Genomic DNA, 25,903 nt, shown 5'->3' on the forward strand with positions numbered 1-25,903 from the left:
CTTCCTCCTAGTCAGACAGACAATGATTCATTCATCATGCGCCAATACATTCCAATACAGTGATGACTATTGTGATGAAGTGAGCTGGGACCGGGCCTAATGCTTTTCACAGCCATATCACAGCTATAGGGACCGAGTTCAGCGCGAGAACCATTCAACCCTCACAGACCGACGTCGCCTGAAGAAACAAGGGGACACTGGGTCATGTTTCGAAAAATCATCAGAGCGACATTTTCTGGTGATTGCGAAGCATCAAAGGACATCTTCAAAGATATTTACAGATGTTCACTTGTCAGCTGTCAAGCTGCGGGGATAAACAGTCATTCAAGATTAATTTTACGATCCATTATTCAGGGAGCTGATGTGAGAAATTGGAGCGGCGGTGACCCTGTTCTCACATCTGCTGTTCTCGAGCACTTGCTGCCTCCTGCGGCGAGAAGAAAAACACACTTTGTACTTCACTGGGACAATCAGCTCGCGTTGAGCAGACTTAAACGGGGACCTTATGGGAACGTTAAAGACTTCAATGCAAACACACAGAGGCAGGCCCTTCAAGGATGGTGCGTGGGGGGTTACTGTGCTTACAGGAGACAACAGCTGAGGAGCATCTGTCTATTTATGTTCTCCTTTCATTTTAGTCTCTCAGAAGGAGGTGCGATCACTGCTGGGTGCCTGAGAGTTCGCAAGAGATAGATAGATAGAGAGAGAGAGAGGACAGTCCCGTGTTTAGTTGCCAAAACCCATATTTCAGTGTGGAAATATACACCGGATGAATCTACGCAAACACAAAGTGCTACGGAACCATACAGTGCGGTGACTCAGAGGTCATGTCCTCTGTGCTGTTTCAGGAATTTGGGGCATTTAACGACCTGGGGTGGCTGATATGAGGCTAAATTTAGCACTTTGTGTGGTTTTTTTATGCTGAATATATTTAACTTTTTCTCCTTTTCATGGTAGATTAGTGTAAATTAGTCAATTACATCATACATATGAGACAAAACAATGCTGACAATAACAAACAATCAACTTAGTGTGGAAACAAAGCTCACAAATGAGAAAAAGAAGAGTATTTAGGCTGTTGTCTACTTTCACAACTAACAATCATGGTACATAAAACAGCTAAACTGGTACACAGTGGTGTGTACACAGTGTGGCACATGATCAATGGAAGGATATTGGCTGTATGTCCTTTAAGTGCAACTCAGTGAATGATTTTTATCAATAAATATTGTGTCTGTAGTTTTGGAGGAGACATTTCAGGGGAAAGATAGAAGGGTGACAAAAAGTCCAGTTTCACGAATAAACAAAACTCCATACTGCCCCTTTAAATCCAAGAATTGGATTTCGGATTTTAGTATTCCTCTAACAGAATTGTTCCTGGTGTGGGAAAGACACTGAAACAGCTTTTGAATGTTGAAGGGTCACTTTTTTGGTTTTTGGAGAAGAAATTCCAACTGAGACTTATGATCAGATATTTATGATATTAACGAGGTGATAATACAGATGCATGGTTGTTTCACGTAAGTGAATAAAAAAAGCTGTTCTCAGAAAAAAAATGAGGTCCCCAGAACACTGTCTGAAGCTAGAGAGGTGGCAGGGTCCGCCAAAAATATAAACCTATAAAGTAAAACAATATGAAATTGTGTTATTAGGCCAGTTTGTTTATTCAGTGATGAAAACTTTGAGAGTTTATTTTTTAGTTTAATCAGTCAGTTAAGATCTTTATCTCCTTAAACTACATAGTGCACCTTTAATGTAGGGACATAAAGTTCACAGTGTATGATGAAATATGTAAATTAATAAAAAACTTTAAAATGTTAATTTTTCTTCTTTTTGCTGCTGGTGAATTAAAATCTACTTTCAATTCAAAACCCTGCTGCCGCATCCACTAAAGGCACGAAAGTGTTTAAAAAAAAAAAAAAAAAACATATATCAGAATAGTAAAAGTGCCAACTATTTATTGAAGCACACTGAGCGCCTCCCCTTAATGAATTCACAAAGTAGATGGAGACACTGAGCAGATGCCTTTTAAAATTAGTTTTGGCAAACAGACACCGAGCTGCGTGTCCTGCTCGCTGTGCGTAAAAGTTTGGATTTGAGCAGCATGAAGCGCAGAAACTTGCTCCAGAAAGCCCCTCCTCGGACAAACCCCTCCGCCTGAGCGTCACTCAAAGTTCACTCCAGTCCCCCTTTCAGCTCATGCACACACACACACACACGCACACACACACACACACACACGCACACACACACAGGCACATTCACGCAGCGCCAGACGCGTTTGCAAACAGCCCGCCTGCCGCTTCCAGCGCTACTTTTCTCTTCAGGAGACGCACTAGAAGAAGAAGAGGAAGAAGAAGAAGTAGGCGACCTGTTGGATGTTACTCGGACCGTTTTGACACAAGTGTGACTACTTGTCATGTTTTCCCTCGCTCTCTTCAGTGACATCTGAGCTGACAAGTTTTCTTTTTTGGAGAGATCTTCTTTCTCTCGGAGTTTATCGCATCATATCTCCTAACCGTGCAGTTGGATTTAAAAAAAAAAAAAAAAGAAAAGAAAAGAGAAAAGAAACAGCATTTGATGGGCGAAATGAATAATTCCGTGAAATAACTCACTCCTCCCGACCAAAGGATTTTCAAGGTAGGTCTCTCCGCTACCACGATTTGCATTTCAATAATCTATTTATCTCGGAAGCTTCTCGCCGCGGTGCGTAATTCACACTTTTAATATAAACTCCAAGTTGAAAGGACCTCTCACAGCCACAGTTGGTTTGATGAATCTGAGTGGTTTAAGTGCGTCTGAGCGCCCGTGTGAGGTGAGAACAGAGAGAGTGAGTGAGAGAGAGAGACGCCTCCGCTTTACTTTGGAATTCTCCTCTCTTTGCGAAAATGATAAGGCTTTATATGGAGGTATATTCAATTAACGTGCGGGTCAGTGAAGACAGCCCCAAAAAGCTCTCTGAGACAGGTGCAATGTGTCAGTGTGGCTCTAATGATAGAGAGGCTCATGTGTTGTACAGACTGCAAATCCCCGGGAGTTAAATCTGTGTTTTTAGGCTGCATGAATGAAACTGTCTTGACTTGTGTGTGTGAGAGTGAGTGTGAGTGTGTGTGTGTGTATGTGTGTGTGTGTGTGTGAGACTCCCATCTGGATTTTAGGACATGCCACTCTGCTGCACTTTGCTTCCCTCCCTCACTCCTCACTTCCCTTCTCTCTGTCTCTGTCTCTCTCTCTCTGGCAGTGTTAATCCCAGTGCAGCAGCTTCTCCCCTCCGCGGAGCGAGGATGTATCGGTGTGTGTGTGTGTCGGTGGCTCTCCTGGCGCTCACACTCGTGTCGCACGTGAGCCAGGCCTGTCCCAGGAGCTGTAACTGCTACCAGGCCAGCGAGGTCCACTGCACCTTCCGCTCTCTGTTCACCATCCCGCCCGGCCTGCCTGCACACACACGCCGCATAAACCTGGGGTAAGAGACTGCATGTAACCACACATAAGGCGTATTAAAGGGTAGTTACACCCATTTTACACATTGCAGTGTGTTTACAGGTCTTGGGGCTGCATATGTGAATACAGGTAGCATGAAGCCTTTTGTGGCTCCAGAGGAAGCTGCATGTGATCTGATGAATTGCCCTCCAGTGATGTCACTCTGTGGTTAAGTTGCATTGTGGGTATTGCGGGCACATATGGGCAGTTTATAAAATGAATGATCAGAATTGTTACAGCAGAACTGGAGATATCACTTTTTTATTCTACTCATTGCTTGTCCTTTTTAAAAACCTGGTGCCTACATTACCCACACTGCAAATGAGCAACTGAGTGACATCATTGGAGGCAATTTATGAGATTCTTCCTGTAAGGCAACAGAAGACTATGTAATGTTTTTTTTTCCACATTTGCAGTCCAAAGACCAAAGACCTGTAAGCACACTTTAAACTTTAAATTGGTGAAGTTACCTTTAAAATCAGATTTTCAGTGAGCGCAAAGAACATCTACACTACAAAGCTCAACATTTCAACTGTCAGAACAAGAAGAAAAACACACTTCTGACTGTTCTTGGCTTCTGTAGGTTCAACAGCATCAGCAGGATCCATGACAGCTCCCTGGCTGGGCTAAAGAAGGTGGAGCTTCTGATGCTCCACAGCAATGACCTCCACAATCTTCCAGATGGAGTATTCAGAGACATGAAATCACTACAGGTAAAAAAAAAAAAAAAAAGGAAGAAGAGCAACAACTGCAGGGGTGGCCTATCATTTACGGCTGAGACACAGCGCTCAAGCCAATGTTGGCACCATCTAAGCCGAAGGAACATACAGATCACTACATGACTTTTCCATCTCCACTGGACTTCTTCAAGTTTTATCATTAAGATCTTTTGGATGTAGCCTGATTACTAACTGGTCAAGCTTTTACAACCTTTTTACACAGAAATGGTGACAAAAATGGTTCAAAATCAAGTGAAGTGCCATATTTTTGTAATCATAAATAATTCAATTGACCTCAAAACTAACCGCTGAACTTGTGCACCTTCAGCCCCCATCACACAGAGACTTGTTGCAGCAGGTGCAGCAGCTTCAAAAATGCTTTGGAAATGCCTGTTTTGGACAAAACAGCATGCTCCGACTCTGTGTCATGAGCTGAAAAGTTGAATTTAATGACAAAAATGTGACAAACAGTGCAAGAAAGCAGTGCCAGCAGGTGCTCCGTACCACAGGAAAACAACGATTTTGATAGTGCCGCCTTTGCAGTGCAATTGTTGATTTGATCCTCGGGAAAAAACTGAATGGTATGCATTAAAAGAAAAAATTGGGAATTCCATTTAAAACCAAACTGGAGGATATGTTCTTTGGTAGGCCAGGTGACAAAATCTAATGAAATCAATTTCATTTTTGTAGCCCAAAATAACATCACATTGCCTCAGTGGGCTTTACAATCTGTACATCTCGATTCAAGTGAGGAAAAATTGCCATGTTGAGGAAAAAAGAAACTTTTAACAGGGATAAAAAAGGAGAAGTCTGAAGTGCAGGGATCCCTCTCCCACAACAGACAAACAGGCAATAGACAAAATGATGCGTAGACGACATTGAAAGGCCGCGGAGATGATCCGTCAGAACCCTCTGCTTCTTCTTGTTTCACTACAGTATCCTGTGCCATCCACTGCCAGAACAAACTATCGATGCCGGATTATAAATCATGTAGCTGTTAATGGGGATGCTAAAAGAGTGTTTCCTCACATATTTAACCTTCCACTCCTTGTAGGGGACGCAGCTGTGAGAATCAAACCAGGAGCGAGTCTCCACAAACTTTACTTTCATCCCTCTCCAGCCTCCAACAAAGGACCTGCTTTGTCGCAAGAAAGTGTCCCTCTTGAAAGTTTTACATCCGTAGCACTTGTAGTTTACAGTCTGCACAGCTCTAAACTATGAGTGATGGATAAACCTAAGCTGTTTGACAGAACACATTTCTGCTTTTAATAACAACATGAGCAAATAGAGATTATCAAGATTTATCTGTCCAAAGAGTTTAGAGGCTACATTGATAAATATGTTTAAATCGTGTGGTGATTCTGTTGGGTTCACATCATTCCATTCTCATCTTTAAGCACATTTTTCTAATTTCTGCACGACTAAATGCATAATTTATGTGCCATCAGTCCTTTTCGCTGCTCAGTGACAGGAAACACACTGGACATTTTAGCAGCAACCTAAGGGCAGAGTTAGCAGTCCGTGGGGAAGTGATATTACTCAACAAGCAATTGTTCCCTTCATCTCCCAGGCAGATGCTGATATATTTGCCATTGTGTGATAATGGGATCCATATTTCCATGTGCTGACATCTTCACGTGCCAGATCTGTCAGCCGCTGGAACTCGTCCAGCTAAGTAGCGTCCCTGGAGAGCAGATTTATCATAAGGCTCACAGAAACACAATTTCACAACCTGGTTTTCACGGTGCACCCTCTTAAAATGTGGCGCTTTCTCCACACATAAGTAGAATGGCATTAGATCGCCCGGAGTCCTCTGCTTAGGATCAAGGGCTAAATTTCAAATTTGAAAAACTCAAGACCCCCAGTGTTAGAATATACATTTAGTTTTCCCTGCTTTGACCCAATACAGCTGCCGCATGGTGTGGTGGTGCTGCTTAGTATTTTCTCGGAGTGCATCCAGTCAGTTTTGCTTACCAAGTTTTGCTCCCGACTCCTCATCCTCATTCCAGTACCACTTATATCATTTGTCATAAATTCAGTTTACAAGCATCTGGTGTCCAGTGATAGACTTATGGTCTTAGCGTAGACTTTCTTCATCAGCCTTGAAGTATGTTATTTAATTGCTCATCTTTCTTTTCTTCCCCTCACTCCCATTTCCTCCACCCCTACAGATATTAAAGCTGAGCTACAACAAGCTGAGAGAGATCTCTTCATCTCTGACCTTCTCCGGCCTGACCTCACTGCTGCGTCTCTACTTGGATCACAACCTCCTCCAGCACATCCACCCCCGGGCCCTGCTCCAGCTGCCTAGCCTCAGGCTGCTACGTCTGCAAGGGAACAGGCTGCATCAGCTGCACCCGAACACTCTGTGCACACTGTCCCTCCTGAATACATATTACTTCTCTACGCTCAGGTAAGCTTTAACACTAAAAAGCACAGAATGTAATAGCCACAGTTGGGGGGGAAGTTTGGACATTTTGAAAGTTTAGTTTTAACACTAAGCATATGTACTGCAGTCCTGCCAGCGTTTATTCAAGTGAGGACAGTAAGGAATGTTAACTTTCTGTTGTCTGTAAAGGCTGGACACGAATCCAAAGACAATCAACTAAATTTGTATTTTGTCCTCCAGAAATAAGGGGACGTTACTCATCTTTGCAATGCTAACAATCAAAATCATGAAAAACACATTTGAACTCAGTTTGCTCATGATACAAGTAATGGCAAAATATGATTAAAGTGCAATATGTTTGTCGTTATGTGAAAGACGTCAACGGTCATATAGAGCCTAAAAACTTCTCTCCCCCCAGCGGCCCAAAGGTCCAGGGATTGTGGTGTGTACAGCAACACTCCCCCAGTGCACCCAGTACGGACAGAGTATTAATAGTATCTATTATAGGACCGCTAGCTGCATGGCTAACTGAGCTAATTTGCTAATGACACAGCTGACAGTAGTTAGTGGTTCCTTTGTTGATTTGCTGCTGCCTATTTGTCTGAAGTGTGAATCGAACAGATAGCCAATTCTAACATATTGCACCTTTTAACTGGTGAAATTATCTGCCACATCCGGAGATGTGATTGATTCAATTGACTGCTTTTAAACCCAACGGGCCTTGTATCATATGTTTTGGTGTATGAATGATTCATACTTACCAAGAGTTTTGGAAACAGTCCAGTAGATCACCTCAGCTGGCAGGCCTAAAAATGGCTGCATCACCTGCAAAGGCTGCAGTGTGATCCTTTGGGGCAACTCTGTACGTCAAAGTCAAGTTGACCAAAAGTGTTTGTTTTTGCCACTGACAGGCTGAGGTTGTAATTATAAGTGTCTGACTTCTGTCTGATTTCAGAGACAAATGCTATAGAGAGAGACTTTTTGCAGGATCCTTTTTTAACCAGAAACACAAGCCTTGTTCAATTACGAGCCTAACTCTGTAATCTTGTGAGATGAGTTGTTACTGTTTTTGACTCACCTAAATTGTAATAATCAGCAAAAACAATCAGACATGACTATGAAAGTAGTTCTTTCTGGCATTTCCTCAAGGAGAACTACAAACTAGTCTCCCCAGTTTTACTCATGTCCATTGTCGTCTTCCTACATTAATTCACGTCCTGCAGGATTTCAGAGTGGAACTTGTCCTTGAGCAAGACTTATCTGGTTACAAAAAGGATGTTATTATTTAACTGAAAGGACACTTAGAATAACAATATCAGCCTATAAGTGGCCAAAACAAACACTTTCTGTGGACGTAACGTTGACGGTCATAGTTGCCCCAAAGGATTACAGTGCAGCTACTGCAGCTGTGTTGTGGCTGCCAGCTGAGGTGATCTACGGAACCGATTCTAAAAACTTAGGAAAATACGAATCGTTCACACACCAAAACATCTTAATATAGGGCCCAGGATTTAAAATATCAGAATTACCCTATGAAGAAACCCAACAGGCTGATGTAAAAAAAAAAGATTTTTCTCATATTGGTAATTAGAGAAATAAATAACAAATGCTGAACCTTTGTCTCTTACCCCCTTTTTTATTACCACAGCCGAAGATTATCTGAAAATGAAGGTGATGACTGAAATGATAAAAATGATGGATGATTTTGCCCCTTTGCCCCTAACCTGTCACCTCTCGCTGCAAACCCCCACTCCCACTCTTTAATCCTAACCTCCCTTCCTCTGACTTTGATTCAACCTCTGTGTTCTGTCTCCCCCCCTTCATCTCAATCATTATGTTATTCTGTTTTTCCTCCTGTAGGCACGTCGACCTATCCAACAACAGTCTAACCACTCTGCCCAGAGAGACCTTAGCGACAGCACCTCTGCTGGAGACTCTGGTGCTGCAGGCCAATCCATGGAGCTGTGACTGCAGGATGAACTGGTTTTTCACTTGGATTCTGGCTCATCCAGGTGACTGAAACATCTGAAGTATTTTATGTTTTCACTCGTCGTTTTGTCTTCCACTTCCACACACATTTGATTGCAGTCATTTGTTGTGACTTTGAGTCAGTTTAAATCAGGGAGAGGTGCAGAAATGTGGTTGCTTAAGGAAAAGAAATGGATAAGGAGATAAGGTGAGACGTAACACTGGGAATGGATTTTAATTCAGAGGACTCATTTGTTGATATCCCTAGTCTATAAGCAGTCTAAGAACTCTAATAAAGTATGTTATCTCCAGCCAGAAGATAGAAATATGGGCTAAATGTATATTACATCTGGTTTGTTATCTTGATACCTCTGACATCTCTCCACCTGCTTCTTATGACACACTCCTCTCCATTCCACCACATTTTCTATATCTCCTCCAGTCTCCCTTGTGGCTGTTATTGAGATGTGAAAGAAGGCTGGACCGTGAAATGTGTCTCATTGATATGCCAGACTTAACCTGCCATGACTAATCCATGATGACAGCATTGATGTGTGCAGGCAGTTGAAATATAGGCTGCTTGCTGCGGAATAATGAAGTGACGCACATATTTCTGATTTACGAGCAGATGAAGTAACCATACCTAATTAGTAAGAGATATAAAGGGTAATGAATGCTTAAGAAGAGCTGGCATGACTAATATATGACACTGCTAATATGTGCAGATAGCTGAATTGTGCACTAATATGTTTGTATGGTTGCTATGATCTATCACAGTTGATATGCAAGAGACGGAAACAGCTGCCTTTTATGATACTATTTTCTCTGTCTCTATTTTTCAATTAGGCTTAATGAAATGTCCCGGTGGCCCTCAGTGTCCAGTCTGTGGCTCGCCTGATTCCCTCCAAGGGCAGGGTTTGCTTGAGCAGACTGACCTATTGTGCACCTCGCCCATCATCCCGTCCCCTGGAAGAGACACACCTTTGGAGACAGAGATCAGTGAAATCCAGTCAACTGAATACTTCCGAGAGCCGTTGGGGTTGGCCTCTCTGGGTCTCTCTGACCAACAGGGGAACAGTGTTGATCTGAGTTGCAACATCACTCGCTCTTCTGACTCTCAGGATATTGCTCCCCCTCCAGACCTCTCCATGTCCTCCTCGTCTCCTCTACCACTTGCTTTATCACTCTCCCTGGACTGCCCTGTGGAGAGACACAGCTATGAGAAACTTTGGAGGATCCTGGCTTACTACAGCGAGACTGCAGTTCAACTGGAGAGGGAGATCATGCTGAGTAAAGCCCCGGCACTGGCATACCGCTACAGGCAGACAGCAGAGACAGATGGATATTATCACACTGGAGTCAAAGCTGCTGTGAGAGTCAGACCTCAGTGGCTGCTACAGCCAGCCATTAGCATTCAGCTAAACAGAGCGCAGTCCAACGGACACAAAGTTCAACTAATATACTCAACAAGAGTTTCTGCTCATCCTGACTCTACCTCTCAACCTTCAACATCCTCCCCCACCTCTCACCCATGGGTGCTTATTTCAACTAATCAAGCAACCGCAGCACTGGCAGCAGCAGCAGGCAGTAAAGTGGAGCTACCGTGCCCTCTTCTTAGCTCTGCTAACCCCAAAGTAGAGTGGATTCTCCCAGATGGATCCAAGCACATCTCCCCCTCCAACAGCCTAGATGGTCGGCTACTAGCCACAACATCTGGCTTACTTCTAAACAAAGTGCAGCTCTCAGATTCTGGGATCTACTACTGTATAGCCCGGGCTGGCAGGGATGTAGATGTTCTCCCCCTGCGCCTGGCTGTGGAGGAGTCCTCTTTTCCACCTTCAGGAGAGCAAGTGGGACCACCTATCACTGGCACAGTTGGAGAGCCTGTCAGTCTGTCCTGCATGGCCTCTGGTTCACCAGTGCCTCATATGAGTTGGGTGTTACCTGATGGAAACATAGTACGGCGAGGATTAGCTGTATCAGGTGGGCTCACTATACAGTCAAATGGAAGTCTATTTCTATCTAACCCTTCTCGGAGGGATGCTGGTCATTACCGCTGCATTGCGGTCAACCAGTATGGTAGTGACTCTCTGTCCATGCAGCTGCAACTGTACTCACGAAATCCCCCTCCACTTAGAACTCCTTTTCCCAGAGGACCACAGTCAGCTGCTGGTCGGTCAACCAAGATACGAGCTCCGTTACTACATCAAGTGGAGGAAGGATCAGGGGATGAAGGGGAAGAAGAAGAGAAACCCATTATTGGCAACAGGAGGCGTCCAAGACCTCTCCAACCTTCCCCAAACAGGCGTTATCCAATTGGAAACCCCAGAAGACGTGGGCCTGTGAGAGAAGGACCCCTGAGAAGAGGAGGAGCTCCTGTATCACCTACTGACCAGAGAAGAAACCGCTTTGAGAACAGACACAGAGTGACCACAACCAAACAAAGGATAGACCCTCAAAAATGGGCTGATATCCTGGCTAAGATCCGACAAAAGACTGTTCAAAGTAATAACAGCCAGCCCATCGCAGCAGGAAAGCCCACAGCTGAACCGGGGGGATTAGGCAGAGAAGGAGACACTGGAGGACATGATGGAGATGATGATATAGAGAGAGGTAGAGCTGCAGGAGCAGGGACGGAAGCAGAAACAGAAGGATCATCTGTTGATGACTCTGATCTCCGAGAGGAAGGCCTGCAGCCCATTCAGCCCGCTCAAAAGACAATACCAGACACTGAAACAAACACAGAGATAATGAAAGAGACGGAGAAGTCAGAAACACTGATAGCCATAGAGAACGAGGCAGAAACACCCATACAGACAGAGAAAGCAGGTCCACAGACACAGACAATGACAAACCTAGAGACACACAAAGATCCAGTCACATCTAAGCCGATCTCAGGAACAAACGAAATTGCCTCAGAAAAAGGTGACGGAGATGAGCGAGAAGCAGCCCCTAACCCATCGACTGTCAGGCCTCAGAATCCCCGTCAGGGACTCTTCCCTAATTTGGTTCCAAACTCCCGGCCACAAAGCCCTTGGAACTCTCGCAGGAGGATCGGACAGCGAAGACGAATCAACAGACCCAGGGGGCGACCTTTGAATCCAACGAGACCTCTCCCTGACCTTACGAACCTGAGGTCACAAACCACAACACCTGAAACGACCACAGCTCAAATTGATATATCGTCACTGGCATCAACAAGCACACCTCCAGCTATTTTATTGACTCAGAGTGACCATAATGGGAATGAAGTCTCACTAACTCCCCCTGCTTCTAACACTGTTGGTATCTCCACTTTAAAATCAGCCTCCCCTTCACAGACTCCCTCTTCTTCCTCTTTCACCTCATCATCCACCTCTCGCACAAAGACACACATGATGACTCACTCAGCCAACATCCCAGACACTGCAGAGTCCACTCTCTCCAACACACCAACACCATCACCCACTCAGTCTGATACTGTAGTTGCGCACACAGATGTGGCAGACACAGACGGCAGGACGAATACGCACGGCACACAGACACACACAGAAACACTCACAGCCTTAGGCAAACATGCTGATAGACCCCCGAGCAAACATAGCGAAGAGCTGGAGAGGAATTTGTTGGGTGCACCATATGTGTCCCACTCTTCTGTCTCTGTCTCGCCCACTCTTTCCTCCACTTCCTCCTCGCCTACTGCAAAAGTCACAACTCCTTCAACTACTCCCAAGAGCATTCAGTCTACTAGCTCTGCTACTACGTCTACTACCACTACTACACTTCCTACTACAACAACTACTACTATTACTACAAGTCCTACCATGTCTACTACAACTACCATGATTATTCCAACATCTAGCACTGCCAGAAGTACTACAACTACTCTTACCTCTACTACCGGTACTACCACAACTCTTCTTCATACATCTACTACTCCCACTACTACTACTACTACTACTACTACTACTACGTCTTCAACTACTTCAACAAGCCCTTCCACTACAACTACTACCACAACTACTACCACAGCTCCCATTCTTACATCTACTACTCCCATTACTACTACTCTTTCAACTATCCCCTCCACTGCGTCTACGGCTACCACTTCTGCTACAACTACAACTAATACTCCAACTACTAGCACTAGAATTACCATCTCAGTGGAGACTTCTCCAACCACTACAAGGTCAGCTACACCCAGTACACCTACTACTACTACCGTGGTGACATCAGCAAGTACTACAGCATCATCCAGAGAGAGGCCGAGTGTTGGCAAAGTTGACCCCAGAGGGAGGCCTGTTTCTGGGGCTCCAACCCAGAGTCGACCCCCTACTGATTGGAAGAACCCTGGAGCTAATTCTATCCCCGACTCACACAGCAGACCAAACTTGCTGCCCTCCCCTCCGCTTCCTGCTGCCCCTGGGGTGAGTTTAACTGGATTTAAATAATGTAGTGTTGCTATTTTCTGTATACTTTCACCCAATATGGGTCTTAAAGTAAGCACATACATTATGGGAAGAGTTAGAGCCAAGCCAGGACAATAATTTGTTCTTTATTAGTTAATTTAATTGCTAATTTATTTAATGATTCCCTATTTTTCTGCTTCCAGTCATTCATTCGGTTAGTATTTTTCTTTAAGTGCAGTCTTAAATGTACTTTGCAGTTCATATATAAAGCTATTTTTCTTTGGTGTCGGCTAAGTGGAACTCAAATTAACATTACTTTTCTCAGTGAGTGCTGGCCTAGAAAATAACAACACACCCTACCAGGCCAACACACACGCACCCACACACACCCACACACACACACACATACGCAATATATTCCACGGTTGTGCAAACCCTTGGGCGAAAGTTAAGCAGAAATGCACTGTAGTTTTGAAAATAGTCCAATCTGTATCCACTTGACCTGCTATTAAACCTAAGGAATGTTTAAGACAATTCTTCCAATTTCATGGGTTTCCAAATACAAGGAAGAGGAAAACATATGTTTCATCAACAACATCACGCATTTTGAGAGTGCAATCTAGCTCTGCTTGCAAACCTCTGTCAATCAAACCCCTGAGCCTGAATCTAAATCTTGGATCACAGTCTTGCCACATACAGGGCACTAGAATTGATCATATTCCACAATAATACTTGAAAAAATTAAGATGCACTGCACTGAAGTTGTTAATCACTTGCAAGTCTTCCAATCATGTGATATTCAGCTGAAAAATGAAAACTCCTCAACCAACACAATCCTGCAGCTTTGCAAGTTAAAGAGCCTTAATTAGCAGAGCCCTCAGATGTCCTCTTGTTAGAACTGTCTGTTTAATCAATTAACATTCATTGCTTAATCACAACTTAAATGTGCTTTCTAAATCTTTTTTTCATAGCCCCCAGTTGTAAGATCCAGACCAAGAATTGCAGACCCACACATCAGGACGGCGTCTTTCCCAGCAGAGAGCACTGCCAGGCTGAATTGTGAAGCTCAAGGAGAGCCCAAGCCCTCCATCACATGGACCAAGGTTGCCACAGGTACACACAGTGCAGCAGATACAGTATTCACAAAAGCATGAATTTCATCATCAGTTTATATTCATGTCAGATATCCATCTGGAAGCCAGTTAAATCTGATTTGTGGACTGATGTAAAAACTCAGTAAAGTTTCACTCTGTGAACTTGTTTGCTTGAATCATCTCCAGGACTTTATAATTTTTAGTTTTGCTGCGAATTATAGAAATGCTTATTTTTAATCCATATACCATTTATATGGTTTAAAACTCCAGGCTGTACATTTACAGAATAAGCAAAGGATAGTATTTACAGTCTCAGTCTTAGTATGTCCTATAACTGAGTGACTATGAGCACATTTTACACTGATGACATAACCTATTAACACCCAGTATTACACACTGGCATTCACACAATGGGCTTTTCTCTCGTTGCCATGTGGGAAAGACATATTGCAAGAAAGTAATGGAACATTTTGCACACTGCATCACTGACTTTACTTCACGCAGTGCCACTCGACATCTCCTCGATCCTCCTTTCCTCTGTCTCTTACCCACTCTGTAACTTTCTTTCCCAATTTGTCTCTGTTTTCCCCACTCTGTCTCCTCACTTCTGCTCTCTGTCTGACTGTTTCTCTCTCTCTCTCTCTCTCTCTCTCTCTCTCTCTCTCTCTCTCTCTCGCTCTCTCTTTCAGGAGCGGTGATGTCAATCCACTCCAGGGCTCAGCGTTTTGAGGTCTTGCCAAATGGCACCCTTGTTATCCAGAATGTTCAGCTGCAGGACAGGGGCACATACATCTGCAGTGCACACAGCTTTCTGGGTCGAGACAGGTGAGACTACTGATACCAGTTATGAATATAATTCAGTGTATAATCGCTTATAATCACCATGGAACACAATATTCCCAGTATTAATTTCAGAGGCCTAAGGCAAACTGCAATTTAATTAGTATTATGTATGTTGTTTTTTCATGTGCAAACATAATTACATGTCGACTTGATTTAACATTATAGGGAGCCTGAAGTCATATGTAAATCTCTCTAATATGTAATCTGTTTATTTGAGCCCGTGAGACATTTATTGCTTGTTTTCATTCTGAATGTATGTGTGAAATGTGTTTATGTGTTTCCATATTGAGTATGTGCGTGCTTTTCTTTTCCATGCTAGATTATTAACCACCCTGGAGGTGTGGACACGCCCCCCTCGAATGCAGCTGGCCAGCTACAGAGAAGTTACCATTCATCAGGGTGGAGATGTGCACTTGGAGTGCCAGGCGGATGGCGTTCCCAGCCCTCTGCTCTCTTGGGTTCTACCTGATCGTTCTGCCCTGACCTCCACTGCCCCCTCCACGGGTCGCATCACTATGGACATAAATGGCACCCTCCATATCTCAGTAACTTTACCGAGCGACAGAGGGGTGTATCGCTGCGTGGCCTCAAACTCAGCAGGTGCTGCTAGTGCCTCGGTGCGTGTACATGTGTCCTCGCTGCCCCCGGTGATACAGCAACCCAGAGAGGAACACCTGCTCTTGTCTCCGGGGAGGCCTGTTTATGCTCACTGCTCCGCCCGAGGTGCCCCACCACCAGTTCTCCGATGGCGAATCCCAGATGGGACTCTTGTCCGCCCATCCCAGTTTCTCCACGGAAACCTTTTCGTCTTGCCCAATGGGACGCTGCATATTCGAAAAGTTGGGCCTAAAGACTCAGGGAATTATGAGTGCATAGCAAGTAATGCCGTTGGAGCCCACAAGAGAATAGTGAAGGTAGAAATTGAAGCAGAACGAGGCCAGGGAGGAGAAGGAATTGAAGGGGCAAAAGCAGTTGCTACTGAAAAACCATCTTCATTTTCTCAAGACAGAACTTTAGCCATTCCCAGCAACCCCTCCAAACCATTCATCCGTCCTCCATCGCCTTTTGATAGATCCAAGACCTTGCCGCTAACCCCCAGCTCTTCTCATTCATCTTCTTACACTCAGCAACCCAATCCCACTAACTCACCTCCTAAAATCAATGAAACAGTCACCGCCTCCCCCACACACTTGACCAGCATCAACAAAGTGCTGACAAACAACACCAAAGTCTCACCCAGCATCATAAACAACACAAGAGCTATTTCTTCTCCCCCCTCTGACAAAGCTAGAGCCTCAGCTGTTTTGCATCCCTTGCCCATATCCCCCTTTAGTAAAGCTCGTATTGTCTCTACTTCACCCTCCATCACCAATGTCCATTATGGGGGGGTTTTGCAGCTCCATTGCTCTGTAACTGGCAACCCAGCACCCATCATCATTTGGAGAACGCCCAACAGGAAACTGGTTGACATGAACTTCAGGTACAGGAAAATGAGATCACTTAAATTTAGTTGGTTGCATATTTGTACCTCTTATTCTGTTTGTTTATCAAAGGTAACTGGCATGTTTGTCTTCCTTTTTTAGTTTTGACCAACGTCTGAAGGTGCATCCTAACGGCAGCCTGTCAGTTCAGGCAGTAACAGAGAAGGATGCAGGAGACTACCTCTGCATCGCACGCAACAAGGTGGCGGATGATTACCGCCTCCTGCGTGTCTCTGTGGCTACTAAACCTGCCAAGATCGAACCCAAGCAGCCAATCAATCAGATGGTGATGTTTGGCAAACCACTGAAGGTGAGTCACGAGGAATCATTTTTGCCCTTCATAGTAATGTTTATTTAAGAAAAACATAGGATATGGGCCAAGCAGTTATTTTCATTACAGTTTTTTATTTTGCACTATTTTCACAATTATCTGATTAATTATGTATTAGTCTATAAATGTCAAAACATTGAGCACACTTCAATTCAATCAGAATTTCCCAGAGTCCAAACGTGCTGTCGTCAGACAACAGACAACAAAGAAAAGCAGCAAAAGCCTGAAATGTGAAAAGCTGGAATCAGTAAATGTTCGACACCTTTGCTTGAAAAGTTACATAAAGGAGACATATTCTGCACATTATCCGGTTCATAACTTTATTATGGGTTACATACTTTAATGTGTAAAAAACACTTCTGTTTTCTCATACTGACCTGTCCTGCAGCACTGTCTTCCTCTTCTGTCAGAAACACTGCTTCTGTCTCTTTAAGGCTCCCTGAATACCCAGTGTGATCATATTGGTCAGCTCACACACACCTGTGCAGCACCACTAACAACAACAACAACAACGTGGTGTGGACTTTGTTAATTTAAATGTAAAAGCATAAAGGTCTCCTTTAAAAACTAAAATAAAAACTTAAAAACTCTAGAAACAGATAGCAGCAATTATTGAGTTAATTTAGTACCGTTATTATGTCACCAGTTCATCTTATGTTCAGACACCATTCTCCATGAACCCCTACAGAAATCTTAAAACAGTCCATCTCTCTACATCTTCACAGCTGAGTTTTAAGAGCCTTATTTTTCGTTGAGGCGATTGAGGCAGTGTCTTCCATTGCTTGGTGTTGTGCCAGAAATTGCAACAGCTTCAAGCTGTGTCTGTTTTTTTTTGATCAGAAAGTGCTTGATATTTTTTGACTCAAAAAGAAAAGAAATACCTGTCAGATCTGTTATGAATCATCAACAGCGGCCTTCAGGCGACTTTACACATGAATATTTATCAGCTCAATGAAAAATAATGTCAAGCAGGGTGAAATGCAAGAAAGAGGACTTAATATTACTGAGGGAATTTGTTGCCCTTCATTTTAAATTTGATTTAAACATTTATGAGCTTTGAATGGTATTTTTTTGGCTGCATCTGAATCTAATCTAAGCAATGTTTTGTGCTGCGAGTTTCTTTTTAAGGACAGCTTAAAAAAAAAAGTCTAAATATACAGTTCAGAGTGTATCGCTCCTCCTACCATACAGAAGAGTTGTTTTCATAAAAATAAAGCCACAAAAACTTTAAAATGATGCAGTAATGATCCCTTTCCCTGCAGGTGGACTGCCAGGCATCAGGATTGCCTGACCCAGCTGTCCGTTGGAGCCTGCCAGATGGAACCATGGTGAACAGCGTGTTGCAGGGGGAAGAAAGAGGAGGACGAGCAAGACGGCTAACTGTGTTTGACAATGGGACGCTGCTGGTTCCAGCAGTGGGTATGGGAGAAGAGGGAGAGTACACGTGTTACGCTGAGAATCAAGGAGGCCAAGACACCATGAAGGTAACATTCATCTGATACTTACACATAAGAATAAAGAAAAATACAAGTGAATTCAGTCATTATTTGACTCCTTTACTCAAAATTCAATCCTTTAAGGTCAAAGTAAAGGTCATGATGACATCACCACCGACGTTCAGTGATGACAGAAGCTACCACGTCGTCAAAGTGCGTCAGGGGATGACTGCCACAATCCGCTGCCAGGCCACGGGAGATCCTGCCCCAACGCTGACATGGTTCTCCCCGACAAACCGCGTCATCCCACAAAGTTTGGGATCTGGATTTTACTCTGAGAGGGTTGTGGTGGTCTCGGGTGGAACTCTGGAGGTGCGCATGGCTCAAAAGATGGACACAGGAAACTATACGTGCCGAGCGAGCAACTTAGCTGGAGGGAGGAGCATTGTGGTGGGCCTGGAGGTGGAAGGAGGAAGAAGTCTGAGTACCAACAATGGGCCTGGCAGTGTTCAAAGCAGTAGATCTGGGGACAACATTAATAATGCAGGGATAATCCAGAATGGATTTACCAATGGAGTCACAAGCAAGAGCAATAATAGCAGCATTAACGGCTATAGTGATAATAATGGCAGGATAAGAAACTTTGTACCAAACACTGGCGTTAGCATAGCAACCGGTGGCTTTAATCCTGCCCTGAGGAGTGATAGTCATAATGGATTCAACAGGCCTGTCAGTGGAGTTACAACTCAACTTGGTAGCAGTGGAATCAGCACTGGGTTCAGTAGGAATATAGGCATTACAGCAGATAACACTGGAATAAATAGAAATGGACCTGGCATTCTGAGTAGCCATAATAGTGTGGGCAACAGTCACAGAGGAGACAGTGCAGACAGGAATCCTGGGACTAATAATAATGAAGTGATTGCAGGAAAGGCTGATGCTCGAGATAGTGGCAGGGTTAGCGCTATTTCTAGAAATGTTGGGGTTTATAGCAGCAGTGTGTCTAATAATGGAGGGAATGGGTTCAGTACAGGAGTGACCAGTGTCAACAGCAGGAACAGTGGTAGTGCAGGTATAGCTGCTGGGAACACAGGTACTAAAAACTCCTCTAACACAGTTGTGGGTTTGGTAACTACAGTGAAGCAGCGAGCACTGAAAGGCCAAACTGTTCTCTTGCCGTGCCCCTCCCAGGGCTCCCCTCCCCCTCGCCTGGCCTGGCTCCTGCCTGGTAATGGTGTGCTGCCAGCTCCTTATTATGGCAGCCGACTAACTGTGCACAGGAACGGCTCTTTAGAGCTCCGAGGCGTGCGGGTGAGTGATAGCGGGACCCTGGTATGTGTGGTAAGAGGTGAGAGAGGAGAGACGAGGATACAGGTGGAGCTGGAGATCTCTGAGCGACAGGAAGTGGATGCCAGAGCTCCATACAAGGTGGAAAAGCCCGTGCAGGAAAGTGCTGGTGTGATTGCGGCGCCTCGGTCAGGAGCCTCACAGGGTCCAGCTCAATCCTTAAGCTCAAGGCCGGTGTTGCCAAGAATTCCAGTCACTCAAAAGCCTCCACACAGAAGTCCATCTTCACCAGCTGTGCCTGTGCTTCCAGTTGGCGCTCCATCTCGCTCAAATGGTCCTGTCTCAGAGCCAGCAGTGAGCACCAGAACAGCTCCCCTGGTGAGCATCATTAACGGAGAGACCCTTCGTCTGCATTGCCCCGGTTCTCAAACCCAGGGCTCTCTCTCATGGACCATGCCCAGTGGCAAGTCGCTATCCAGGGGTGACAGTGGTGACTCGGGCCGATGCGTTGTCCAAGAAGATGGAACACTCACAGTGCAACAGGCCTCCGTGTTCGACCGCGGCACCTACACCTGCAGATCCACCAGCTACGACTCCTCTTCGGTTTCAGTGGTCACGGTTCCCGTCATTGTTATCGCCTACCCCCCTCGCATAACAACGGGCCCCTCCGCTGTGACCTACACTCGACCCGGGGTTGCTGTGGAGCTGCCGTGCCTGACCATAGCAACACCTAAGGCGACGGTTACCTGGGAAACACCAGACCTGACACAGCTGAGGGTGATGGGTCAGGCTCGTATCTATGGCAACCGCTACCTTAGTCCTCAGGGTTCCTTGGTGATACAGAACCCGACAAGCAGGGACACAGGATTTTACAGATGCACCGCCAAAAACGTAATAGGAGTGGACACCAAGGCGACCTACCTGCATGTTATATAACAGGGTGAAACAAACACGCACACATACACAAACACAGCAGGAAGACAGAGACTCCACCAGTCGTCTGAAAGTGGTGTATAAACTCCTCTGCTGGTAACACTGTGTGTCCCACATGCCCAAAGGAACTGCAAGGCTACGTGCACGAGAACTGTCGGATCTCAGAAAAGACTGTAATCCACAGATATATGTCTCATATTTTTATTTTGTGACTTTCAATACTGAAATGGTTTTTGTATCAGGAGGGGCAAGATTTTCTGCAGCCCATTTTTCTGAATAACTGTGTTTAAAGAGGCTTGTTTTATGTATCTGGTGGTGTCATCTTAGAAAGTTGTGCCTTGCCTTCTGTCTCAGCACCTAAAACCCATAATGAAATGATGACCAAGGTGGTCAAATGAAATGCACACCATATTTATGGTTTAAGTTTCAGGGGGAAAAGATTGAAGCAAACAACAAAATGTTTTTGCAACACTGGTTTTGTTTCCCTGCCTAGTGTTACAGTGACAGTTCACCCCCAGATTTAAAAGAATATATTTTTCCTCTCACCTACGTCTCACAGACCACATTGTGAGCAGTTTCATATAAGAACTACTTTGACTATATATTTTCCAATGTACATTAAATACAAAATACAAAGTATAGAAGGCAGTCCAATAAAAGCTGGCAACAAAAACAGAAGGAGCAGGCAGCAGATCAAATAATTAAAGAGGTACAAAAGTACACAAATTAAATAACGTACAAACCAAAGAAGTGCTGGGAACACAGGCAGGTACACATGGAATGCGAGCAACATGAAGAGCACAACAAACACAGGAGATACAAGACTGATGTGGGAAAACAGCTGAACTGACACAGAATAAAACAGGCAGGGAATAATTAACAAATGGATCAACACAGTTGAACAGGAAAAACAAAGCGAGGAAGCGAAAAGCAGAACTTGAGGAGAGAGCTACAAAATAAAACAGGAAATAACTAAACGTAACACTCACACCATGACACTGGAAAAATATACATTTTGGATTATGGTATGAACTGTCACTTATAATGCAGGTACGGGCAATATAGAAAAAGATGATGTAACACTCCTAAAACAAGATGTGGAAATAAAAACATGGAGCCTTCAAGGTTTTCACTTTGAAGGATGGATTGTATCATACTTCTTCTATCACTGCGCACAAGAAAATTGAAGAATTTCATGTTGACAAGCAGGCTTTACTTGGTCTAACTGCTTTATTTCATTACTTTAAGTATCCATCCACTAACACTGAACAATACAACACTATACAATTTAACATACAGCATTTTACTGACTGGGTCACTGAATATTTTAGATACATCATAGCATCACATGTCCCTCACAGCTGTCCACAAGCACATCCATTTTCAAATGGTGCAAAATTGGGACTTTCCAAAATCCAAAATATCAACTAGATATTTATCTTATTAACTGTTGAAAAACTTTATGTCATTTTTTTATTTATAAACTTCATTATACAGAAATGTTGGATTTTGTTGTTGTGGAGCATATGTAGCAAATAGTGATGTCATTTAGCTGCCTTGTTTGCATAATACTGCCTACATGTTACATTAAATCTGCAGCGATGACGATGAAGGGCTTCAGCATTATGATTCAACTCAACACCAGCTCCTTCAGGACTCTTTAAACCTGTTTTCTCTCCACGGGATTTATTTAAAACCCATGGCAATGTTGTTCAACCACCATTGACTGGCTCTCACATTCTCACAGCATTACTGGGGCGGAATGATATCTGGTACAAATCTCCGTGATTATTTTGATATTAAAGATTGTATAAACGTGCGTGAGGTTCGAGAGCCTGCCCTAAGCTTGTGCACAAAGCCAGCACGTCATACTTCCCATGTTTCCTCTCCTCTCCGATGTTTTCCTTTTATCCTTAAATTATTTGTCTTGTAAAGACTCTTTTGTCATAAAAGGAGAAATTATTAAATCTTATTATGTATGTTTGGTGTCTCTCTATTCATAATGAATGCTTGCAATATTTTCAACTGCTTCATTTTATAAATAAAAGATGGAAAAATAATCAAAAGTGTTTTCTTCCTGAAATGTCAACAGCTGCGTTCTGAAATGTGACACAGGCCCAGTGTGAGTGCTTTGGTGAGTGTGTATAGAGTCAGAGTGTGAAAAGAAAACACCTAGTGGGAGTGGGAGATCGAGGAAGGACATTTTTCCTTGAGTTTATTATGAGAACAGAAACTCTTTATCCGTGGCTCAGCTGTCAAACCAGGAAATGGGGTCTTAACTGTAGATGAGACACATGTTGATGACATCATATTCCTCTCTCTGGGAAATGCAATAAAACTCACAGCAGCCTGCGGAGTTACTCTGCGCACCGCCCTGCACTCACACCTGCCAAGTGCTGTTTACATTACGTACTCAGTTAGTCCACTAAATACTTTAAAATCAATCAGAGGTGCCATGTTCTAGCGCTCTGTTTTGGCCGTAAGTGCGGAAACAAAATACTGTCAGCAACCACGGAAGTCAAGCAAAACTGCCACTGTGGAGATGTTAATCCCACAGCATGAGATATAGTTTTTAAAAATGTTTAAAGGAACACTTCACCCAAAAATGAAAATTTAGTCATTATCTACTCAACCCCATGTCGGTGGAAGGCCAGGTGAAGTTTCCTGTTACAGCCCCAGAGGTCATATACAGTAAATGTTTCTATTGTATGTGCTTGTCTCTTTTTCCTAAATAACCCTCTCTGTTACCTGAGTGTGTGTGATTTGTTGCAGGTGTGTTTGAGTGAGTAGGTTGGCCAGGGAGCTGATTGGTTCCAGCCTAGAAGCCAGGGGTTTAAAGGCTGGCTCATCACCAGTTCCGGGGGCTCTCCTCTGTCATCCAGACTTTCAGCATGTTTGATTGTGTGCAAGATGTGTTTTTGAATACAACCATAAAAAATGATTTGCTGTTGGCGGTGCTTGGGGGACAGGAAGAGGAGAGTCTCATTTTCATGTCGCACCAAGGTTTCCCCTTGGCCCTGGTTTCCCCTAGGCCCTGATCGTAATATTTCCACAAAACATTTCTGGAGCTTCACAGTAAAATGGCGTCACAGCATTTGTCCTAAGCAACAGAAGCAGATCCAGACTTACGTAAAGCGTAAAAAAATACAACCAGGGAAAAAAAGAAAAATAAGTAGAAAATGGCTCCATATAAGTCAATCTGACATAATACAAGTCTCCAGCAGCCCTGAGATCCTAAATTGATCTCAAGACAACATTTACACTCTTGACACATGGTTGAGCTCAGGAAACCACTTTTGATGGGTGCACGCTGATGCTTTCAGCTTAGCAGCTACAGTGAAGACTTGACTTTATAAAGGTGTCTTTTCAAATCCGTTTGGGATCATTGGAGGTACTGCTGGTGGTCAGTGAGAGACCATTTACAATAAAATGTGTGTTCTCATGACCTAGCTCATAGATTACTGCACAAAAAATAATAATTCTAAACTTGTACAAAAGCCTACAGTAAACATACATCAACACATCAGAACGTATCTTATCAAAGGTCAATGGTCAGTGTGTGTTTGCCATTGCCTCAGGTTCACATTCACATAGAGCTGTTCTGTTCATGAAAAAAAGGCCTTGTTTGTTGATCAGAGTTTTGAAAAAAATTTGGTAAACCCAAGAGATTTTTCTAATTTCATAATGGCCTGTGTCATTTTTAAGTGTGCGAATGGCTTGTTTAGGAGAATACTGTGAGGCTGTTTTGCTGTGAAGCTCCAGAAATGTTTTGTGGCCTACCAAACTTCCCCCAACCTTTCCAGTGAAATAAAGATGAGTAGATTCTGACTGTATTTCCATGTTGAATTATTCTTTAATTTAGAAATGCATTTATTGCTTAATGTTTTTGTCTTCTGAGCTGTCAGCAGGGATGTCATGTTGTGAAACTCTACATCTCTGTTTTGCATTGCACTGTGAGGCAATAGTGTCAGTCTCAAAACCAGAGAATTTAAAGCCTGTACGGGAGTTTCTTTTTTTTCAACACAGATATATTTCATTATTTTGTGATGTGAACATACAGCACTGCACACTCGGTTGGAAGTAAAGTGCAAACATGTAAGTAGGACACAGCCCGGGACTATCGTCAGCCCTTGAGGCTGAGACCAGTCAGTTAGCGAACAGTTGCCAAGTTACTGAAATGTTTAAAAAACAAACAAACAAACAAAAAATTCATACATTGCAAAGCTGGAGCTTATTGATGTGAAGTTCACAGATGAAAGGCAGCGCTAATTAAAATCATTCCCATGCACCACCCATTAGTTTTGGCAGTTTTGCTTGGTTTGAATATCTAGTGGGAAATGTAGTGCAGAGGAGCAGCATCAGAGCTCTGTCTTTACTCTTCATGAGGCCAGTTGTTTTATGTGAAGGCTTTTCATGTTTTGAATTATCTCTTTAATAATGCTGGAGCGTTCCCATCCATTGTGGCACACCGATTTTATGGTTCCATGCTGGTGATGCCGTTTAGGAAAATAAATTATTGCTAATGCTTCATTTTGGGGCAATAAAACTTAAAAGCAAGCAACTGACTATTAATGAGCATCACATGGGCTTTTTATTTTGCATTTTTGTCACCGTCTCTTCAGTCCTCAACATAAAGAGATTTTAGAATAGGTCAAACAAAGGGACAACAAATATGGTAAGTTTAGCATGTCTGTGGGTGGGAATCTGCTTATTGTCACTAATCTTTATGGTTCCCTAATTGATTCTTGATTAATTTTCAGAGTAAACAAAAGTAGGCTTGCACATGTTGTAAATAAGCAATTTATAAGACAGAGTCTTGGTTTGTGTTTCCACAATCACCTCTGATTTGGTGGAAATAAATCCTCAATTACTGTTAGACAGGAAAATATTCCAGCTTTACACCCCCAGTGTCTGCCTCCTCTTTGTGAGTGCACCACCTCTTTCATGAGTGCCCCCTTTTCCTAGTGAGTTGCATATATCTGTAAATAAAAGAAATACATGGCCAGCCAGCAAATTTTGACCCTCTTTCAATGCTCAATGGCCACCCCAAGATTTTCATTGGTCCGTCCTGGCCCCCATTCTAATAAAAACTCTGGGGGCACCCCTGCCCAGAGTCATAGTACTGATCAGAGCTGCTGTAAATCACATCTGTACTGTCTCGCCTGTTTTCAAACTGGCATCTTTTGCTCTAAGAGTCTGTGTTCAGTCCCAGTCTGGTGTCAAGCTGTGTTCACTAGGACGCTGGTTGACAGACCACTATTGCCTGCAGTGACACCCCCTGTCATCCAAGGTTGCAGTGTGGGCAGACTCCCGTTTCAATTAGGCCATCTTGCTCCAAGGCTTACTCAGCAACCTGTTAGGTCCAGCAGGTATGGTTTACACTGCCCCCTATGGTTTTGGAGGTACCTTTGAATTCTGTCATTTTCTTACAAAAGATACCTTTAAGCATGAATGCTTTTTTATTGCCTTTGAAGTTTTGAGGCTTCCTGAAGCTTCCTTCTCTCTGCCATGACTCCTTGTAGCAAGTTTCCATCAGTGTAGATACATAAATTTG

General features: G+C 43.6%; 1 protein-coding gene across 1 annotated transcript; it reads left to right on the forward strand.

Annotated features, from left to right (window-relative positions):
* The first annotated feature begins 2,244 nt into the window (after positions 1–2,244).
* On the forward strand, positions 2,245–22,397 carry LOC119026461 (matrix-remodeling-associated protein 5-like). The gene is made up of 12 exons (XM_037110880.1): positions 2,245–2,640; positions 3,242–3,463; positions 4,064–4,193; positions 6,371–6,612; positions 8,449–8,600; positions 9,403–12,962; positions 13,916–14,057; positions 14,728–14,863; positions 15,201–16,361; positions 16,465–16,672; positions 17,956–18,177; positions 18,274–22,397. Exons 2-12 carry the CDS (start codon positions 3,285–3,287, stop codon positions 20,350–20,352), a joined length of 8,211 nt encoding a protein of 2,736 aa, XP_036966775.1. The 5' UTR covers positions 2,245–2,640; positions 3,242–3,284; the 3' UTR covers positions 20,353–22,397.
* The last annotated feature ends 3,506 nt before the right edge of the window (positions 22,398–25,903 follow it).

This window comes from Acanthopagrus latus, chromosome 9 (genome assembly GCF_904848185.1).
Source record: "Acanthopagrus latus isolate v.2019 chromosome 9, fAcaLat1.1, whole genome shotgun sequence".
NCBI lineage: Eukaryota > Metazoa > Chordata > Actinopteri > Spariformes > Sparidae > Acanthopagrus > Acanthopagrus latus.

Bases quoted from the DNA above. Each gene is read 5' to 3' on its own strand.
- LOC119026461 (XM_037110880.1), top strand. From the start codon at position 3,285: ATGTATCGGTGTGTGTGTGTGTCGGTGGCTCTCCTGGCGCTCACACTC. The intron at 4,194-6,370 runs GTAAAAAAAAAA...CCACCCCTACAG, and splicing joins GAGACATGAAATCACTACAG to ATATTAAAGCTGAGCTACAA. The intron at 16,673-17,955 runs GTGAGTCACGAG...CTTTCCCTGCAG, and splicing joins TGTTTGGCAAACCACTGAAG to GTGGACTGCCAGGCATCAGG.